A 7,391-nucleotide genomic window follows, 5' to 3' on the forward strand; every position below is an offset into this window, starting at 1 on the left:
CTAGGCCCAGGCGCCCAGCTACCTGTAAATGAGACAGGAAGGGAGGATAGCCAAAAACCCTTTCTGTTTTGTTTTCAACATATTCCAGTACGATCAAAACAAACTGCAGTATTGCTATCCAAACTAAACAATTTCTGTTAACTGTCACAAAATTCCTTTTCTTCCTCAAGTATATACAACACCCTTGAACCTACTCTATCGTGTAGGCTTATTTACAGACGCTAGCGTACATGAGAAAGATATGATATACAACATCAATGTACAACTTTAAAGACAACAAATGAAAAAAACCAATGTACAAATAATTCTTTTTTTGTAAGTGTATGATGATTGAAAAAGAATAGGTTGTCTGGAAGCTTCATCTCATTAGGTCAGCGATTTAAATTGCAGGTTACTAAGTTGCAGATGGATTGCCATCCAGAAAGTCCAAATTTGTTTCAGTCTCCATGCAAATTCAAAGCTTTACCCAAACTTTTGCGTGATTATCATCAACACCCATTTTCAGGCATATAAGATCACAGTGAAGTATCCCCTTTTGAATAACGGGCTTTTAGCTTGCACAAAAACTGTAATGTCTCTTTATAGGAAGGATCATTGCGGTTGATTGGCTTGCAAGAATTTATATGATCTGTTGATTCTAGCACCTGTTAATTGGAAAAAAAAAAAAAAAAAAAAAGTGAAAACAATTTGGGTGAAACTCTAATGCACCTGTTCAAATTTTGACTGCATCTTCTTCTAAAGACTATAAAATCAAATCCTATCCCATTACAAAACCTGTTTCATTAATAAATAAACAACTAGCGAGGATGGAACATTTTGAATTTAAAAATTGCAATCATCCCCCACCCGAAAAAAGAAAAAAGCTCCCATTCTGAGAAAGAAGAAAAAAACGACTTCCATAAACTCATCCACCCATTCTTCAAAAAAGCATAAGTCACAAGAAGAACCTTGCTATCAGAAACACACTTACAACAAGTTCGCCAAATCCAGGGTATGCTGATTCAATTGATACAATTTCCATCCTGAAGGCCCATCCCCCATACCCTTCAACTATTGGAGTTACCTTGGTCTGCAAAACAAAAACAGCCAGCCATCAGGTTCACAATATAAACACACACACACACACACACACACACACTCATCTGACATATATTACCTCACAGAAACTGAGGACTTCAACCAATCTTTTCTTGTGAAGATGGCGAATGAAGTCGTTAAGCTCAACTAATCGAGGGGACCCACTTCTTAGCTCCCCTATCTGTGAATGAGCAAATACTAAGTGCTATCAGCATGAATTAATTAATAGTAACTACATTAACTTGATTAAATTCTGAAACCAACAATTATTTATGAAATTGTAGACTAACAGTTGGAGCAGGGCGAAACACAAGGCCCATTCGCCAAGGCATGTCAGCTAGTTTACTGCCAAAGTGTGGACAGCTGTAGAACACCTGAAATCAGAGTAAAACATTAAGGCTAAACAATCTGACATTCTAAGTGAATATAAAAATTGAAGCATTGCAATGTAAGCTAACATCAAACCAACAAGTGAAGCTTACGATTCCAACAGTGTTGTTCACAAGTTTATTGATTTTTTCTGCCTTGGCTTTATGCAGCATCTGCTTAACAACCAGGCCTCCCATGCTGCATACAACAGCAAAATATTACTTTCAAAATCACAATGCTTTAATGCAAATTCTGGAAGGACTAAATTAGCTGCAGAAACATGGAATAAACCAAAAAAAAAAGAAGAAAATATTTGTTCTTAATTCTTATGCAAGTCCTATTGCTTATACCAATTGCAGAAACTGGCTGAGTTAAATTCTTTCACTGCACATTAGGTGCAAGCAGATAAGAGTAAACATAGTTTTTTTTTTTTTTAAATAAAAAAAAGAGGACAACATGGAGACAGTCCTTGGCGTCTATTATCCACATAAATTGAATAAAATCCAAATCAACACTTGCAAATTGTACCACATTGTTTTTCTATGATAGCCTATCTTAAACTAGAAAGCTTCTTCCAATGAGCAGCAGCAGAACCATGCTTGAGCACCTTCAAAATGCTTGCTGGTAAATAGTTATATTTAACAAAATTAGAGTCAACAAAATAGCAACAATACTATATAAAAGAGAGAGGCCTCTATCATTTATTTAGTTCCCAAGAAACATGATTAATTTCTCACCTGTGAGTCACAAACACAACAGGTCGATTCCCAATGCCTGCAGCAACAACCTTCTCCAACAGCTTGGAGCTGACTTCCTGCACATTTCAATGACAAAATGCATGATGCCATAAAAGCAGGAACAAAAGGACACTAGAAAAAAAAATTACGCATCTGGAAATCAAACATATATCACACCAAGTTTTGGTGGTAGCACATATTATCAAATTATATATTCAGTATTGGTTAATACCAACACTATAAGCATTAATCCTGATAAGCATATCAAAACTCGCAATCTTATGTCAAATGGGGCCATTAAGATCACTAATTGCAAGACGTAAATAACAGGTTCACTGCCGTAAGCTAAAATGTTGTCAAGACCCAAGATTTACGCCGCATCTTTTTAAAGGTTAGTTGCAGGCATTACTTATTTCTTAAACATTAAATTTTTTCATCTTCAAAACTCAAAACTTTTAGAATGGAGAAGTAGTGCCAGCCCAAACAACCAAATTGGACATTGATACTGCTAGATTGTCAAAGAGAAAGTACCTGAAGAGGCAGTGTAGCCCCAGACCATTGTGTAAGATTAGTCTGCATCAAACATTTAATCAATAGTTAGACAGGGATGAAAAGGACCAAAACAATCTCACAAAAACAACATTAAGCTGCCAAAAAATGAAGGACATAAAATTTCAAGCAGTAACCAATCAAAGAAACCAATTCCTGGTAAGTCCTCTTAAACAACCCTCAATATGATGACAAACCTTGTATTTGAGGGTAAACATACGTATTTGGGACAAATCAGCTGAGAGCCATTCAGCAGGCCAAAATGTCCCTAGCTTCCCAGCTTCCTCATCAATCTTCTCCACCAAGCCAGATTTAGTTGAGGCTTTGTCCTCAGCTAAGCGCCAAGTCTTATAAGGCCCACCACGTAAACCATGTACAAAGACAACATCTAGCAGAGGAGCCTCCGATTCAGATCCATTAAGGGAATCATTGGTGGAAGTAGAACATTCAGTAATGTTTGAAGTTTTGGTGATGGATGAACTGTCACCATCGATTGAATCAACCTCAGCCAACATTAATTTATTACTTTCAATTTTCTTACTTTCCACATTTTCACAGAACTTCCAGTGGGGCAATTCAGGATTAATCAAAAATATCATGTCATTATACTGAGGACAACTGCTGTTTCTGTTTGCACTTCCACTCTCAGGGAGATTACTATTTACAAAGTTTGTACCAGCTTCGTGACAACAAAATACATTTAAGAGCGTTGCCCTAGCATAACTTTGTATTTTACTATCATTGCAACCTGGGATCTTCCCATTAGCACAATCCTCAAGCCATTTACACCAAGTTTTATCTGCTAGAACAGCCTTCTGGACCTGAGGAAGGTTTGACAGGACAGTCAACAGTCTAGCTGCATGTCGTCGAATGTGAGCTGTAGGTGGAACTCGAAGACTAGAAGGACCATTAGTAGCCGCATTAGGCGTCTCACCAGTGACATTTGAAATCCTCTCCTGTGCCTCCAGGGCTCTAGATGCATCATAAGCTTCCATTGCAGACAGTCTCTCATAATCATCACATAACAAAAAGCGCCTCAGTAAACACAAGACCCCAAGTTCCGCAATTTTCCTTTGACATAAAGAATCCTCAGAACAAAGTTCAGTCAGTGCTTTGATCCCCTTGAGGGTCGCCAAAGCAGAATCCGCCACATTAAATTTAGACATAGCATTAGCATCCTTCTTAAAATTTTGAAAGGGTCCAGCAAAAGGTTCCAGGGAAAGAAGATCTGCCAGTGGGAATGTATCAACAGAATCAGTGGACGCTCTCACTTGATTCCCTGCTAGATTTACAACAGCACCTGCTAGTTGGTTAACAGTCTGTGTAGCAAACAGAATGTTGGATTGATCAATTTGGGTCTGCAAAAGTTAATCAGCCTTGTAAATACAGGTATAGTTATTGAGATGATAAAAGTACATTATAGTTGCATCTTGCATATGCCAGAATGAGAACTTAATTAGCCTCGTCAATAAAGGTATAGCTATTGAGATGGTAAAAGTACACTCTAATTGTATATGCTAAAATAAAAGACTTTACTTTAGCACTTTACATGCAGCATCATCTTAGTGCTAAATGAAATGAGAAAAACATTTTACAAACCTTCACTTTATCACTTTTAGGCTGAATGCCACCCTTATTAGATGAAGCCTTGACGGAAGCCAGAACTTCATTTAGGAGAATGGCTAACCATCCTTGAGAAATTGGTACAGATGATGGTCCATGATCTTCAAGAATGTATGAAAGGATTTTTGTGGCCGAAGATCGTATAGCGTCCGAGGAAACTTTTCCAAAAACCCAAGGAAGCAGAATGCCAGACCACTTTTGGCTCTCTTCAAGAGATAAATGCGTATCCCCAGTAGAAAGTAACTCCATAGCCCTTGCTAATGCTTCTTGTACTTGCTTGTATTTTGTTGTCTGCTTAGTTGTATCTCTCATCAGCTCAAGACCCTTTTCCATCACTATCTTCCGTGCCTCTGGGCTCCTCTCAACAGAAAGCAAAAAAGCAGATAAAGCCACCTGGGCCAAAGGAATATCATCATTTTTACTTGCCTGAGAAATAGTTGTGAGAAGACTGCAACTCCAATCAGAAATGGAATCACTTATGGGCAGATGTCGGTCCTCTAATAGCAACCGGGCTACCAAGCTTCCATGCCATTTCACAGATCTCTCAGGTGCCATTAAGGCAGTCATGACAGCTTGCCCGTCTTGGTCCAGTTCCTGAATATGGGATCTATTGCCCTCAGATGCCATTGCCCAATTAGCTAATGCCCATGCAGCAAAGGGCACAGCAACATGTTGACAATGAAGATCATCCCAAAGTCCGGGAACAACAGCAGAAGAAACATTCTGTGCTAGCAAACCATCTTTCTTCTGTAACAAGCTGAGGGTTTTAGGAGTCTGACTAAAAGATTCCACATTACCGGAACTAGAATGTTCCAACTTTGTTGACCCACTATTTCTTGTAAGTCCTAAAACTGTTGTACCTTCAAGGATTTTAATTCCAATACCCTTCATTCCCCTTCCACCATTGTCATCATCTTCATTTTCCTGTGGCCCATCCATATGCAAACCGCCTTCCTCAATGACCTCAATGGCTACAGCAACATCCCTTGTTTCAGCATTTCCTGGCAAGGATGGCTTGAAAGAAACCTTTTCTAAACTGCTGTCGCAGTTGGACGTGACGATATCCATGATGGCAGCCACAAGCATGCTCCTACCTTTCAAAGAATCACAAATATCGAATGAACTACGTCTTGCATTCTGCTACAGAAATGCAACATATCAATGGCAAAAACACAACTTGTAATGATGAATAAGATTAGGAGTGAAAGTCTGAATGGTATAGTGCAAACCAAATAAAATGATAAAGTGAATAATGGAACAAATCATCTTTAAAAGTTAATTAAATGATTTCTATGCATGGTTCTCAATCCAAATCTATATCTGCCACACTACATTTAACTGCAACAGTTTAAATGTGAAAAATCAAATAACGATCAATTGCAAACAGTTCTAGATTCTATCCACCACACATGCTGGCAATCTCATAATACACGCGCAATGGAACATGATCTTGGGCTAAAAATTTGGAAGATTACTCATGGAAAATCACAAATTGACAAAAAATTGCAAACTTCACTTGGTTCAACAATCCATATAAAAAATAATTTAGCGTCATTTAATCATTCATCAGGCGACTATACCCCCAAAACAAAAAACCATAAAAACTGACCTTCTTCTTTGGCTGACAGGAAAATATAAAGCGTAACAAATAGGGCACAGCGTGAGGCCTTCCAAGCACATCTGCAGACACATCTGGATCCGCAATCAAGTAAGCAAGCGCCCTGGCCGCCTCAGCCTGGGTGCCACACCCATCTCCACGGACCGCCACAGTCTCCAGCAACCAATCCACCACCTTCCCGCTGCCCGCTCCAACCAGCGCCGCTCTGCGGGCTCCATTTGCAGCTGCAATATCGGCCAACAAGGCTGCCACTCGCAGTTCGAACCCCACCCTGACTTCGTGGTTGGCAGAGGAAAGCACAGACCTCAACGACTGCCATAGAACCGATGCTGCAACGCCCGTTTGCCTAGCGTGATAAAAAACTCTCCTGAAAGACTCGTTCGATTTAGAAATTGCCTGTTCCATGGCGGCGTGGAGAGGATTAGTATTATGGCTAGGGTTAGATTCTGAGGAGCGGCGGTCATTAGAGGAGATGAGAGCGACAGAAGCTATTAAAGCGGTTACGGCAGCAGCGGAGAAGCCGAGAACAGAGTAACGAAAGGGAGAAGAGGAAGTGTTGGCGGTTGACACAAGGGCGTTGTGGTGGAGGATAGGGGGTTGGTGCTGATTTTTTAGATTGTTTGGGGGTTCGCTGAGGTTCTTAGAAGAAGATGAAGAGGAGGAGGAGCAGAGGGAGCGAGGGAGGACGAGAAGGCGACGGTAGCGTCGGGGTCTAAAACAGAGACGAAGCATAACTCCTGAACAAAAATGGGAATCGGCTTGCGTTTTCTTGGTCCCGTGAGAGTAGTTTGTTTATTGGAAGCCAAGTAAGGCCAAATCAACCTTAAAAAACGGTGGGAGATGGCGGGAGCCGAGTCGCAATTTGCACGGCAACTTTAGAAAACAAAAGCGTGTAATTTCCCATAAGAAAGTGGGCTCAATTTTTGTGCTAAATTAATTCCGTTAGCGGCCCAAGTCACCTATTTGGGCTTTGTTATTATCAAATTTGGGCTATTATTATGCAAATGAGGGGAGTAATTTACACTTATTGTCCTTAAATTTTAGTGGGTGTTTCATATTTATCCCTAAATTTTGATTTATTATAAAAAAATTCTTCAAATTAAATTTTATTTCAAAAAAGCCAATTGACAAATTAAATCCAAATCTTTACGTATGTATTGCTCATTTTATTCAAAACTTGTAAATTTAAATAATTTATTCATAATTTTTAAAATTAAAAAAATTTTATCTAAAATATATATTTTAATTAAAATATACACAAAATATATATTTTTAATAATAATTTTATAAAATATTTAAATTGTATTTATTTAAAATATAACATATAATTATATTCATAAATAATTATAAAAATATATATTTTATATTTAATTAATCATTATATGAATGAGTTCAAATAATGATATTAGACATATAAA

General features: G+C 38.5%; 1 protein-coding gene across 5 annotated transcripts; it reads right to left on the reverse strand.

The window, feature by feature from the left end:
• Window positions 1-88: 88 nt before the first annotated feature.
• On the reverse strand, window positions 89-6,840 carry LOC110654698 (uncharacterized). 5 transcript variants are annotated; one of them, XM_021810780.2, is made up of 10 exons: window positions 5,965-6,836; window positions 4,332-5,492; window positions 2,930-4,090; window positions 2,715-2,756; window positions 2,184-2,260; window positions 1,560-1,644; window positions 1,368-1,451; window positions 1,157-1,258; window positions 971-1,069; window positions 89-644 (listed from the first exon to the last, which is right to left on the reverse strand). In XM_021810780.2, the coding sequence occupies exons 1-10, from the start codon at window positions 6,703-6,705 to the stop codon at window positions 516-518; spliced, it is 3,681 nt and encodes a 1,226-aa protein (XP_021666472.2). In that variant the 5' UTR covers window positions 6,706-6,836; the 3' UTR covers window positions 89-515. The 5 variants fall into 5 exon arrangements, 4 of the variants coding, with proteins under 4 accessions (XP_021666472.2, XP_021666471.2, XP_057989315.1 ...); XM_021810779.2 differs by having other exon boundaries at window positions 4,332-5,495; window positions 5,965-6,832; XM_058133332.1 differs by having other exon boundaries at window positions 4,332-5,445; window positions 5,965-6,193.
• Between the last annotated feature and the right edge of the window lie 551 nt (window positions 6,841-7,391).

This window comes from Hevea brasiliensis, chromosome 2, assembly GCF_030052815.1.
Source record: "Hevea brasiliensis isolate MT/VB/25A 57/8 chromosome 2, ASM3005281v1, whole genome shotgun sequence".
Classification (NCBI taxonomy): domain Eukaryota; kingdom Viridiplantae; phylum Streptophyta; class Magnoliopsida; order Malpighiales; family Euphorbiaceae; genus Hevea; species Hevea brasiliensis.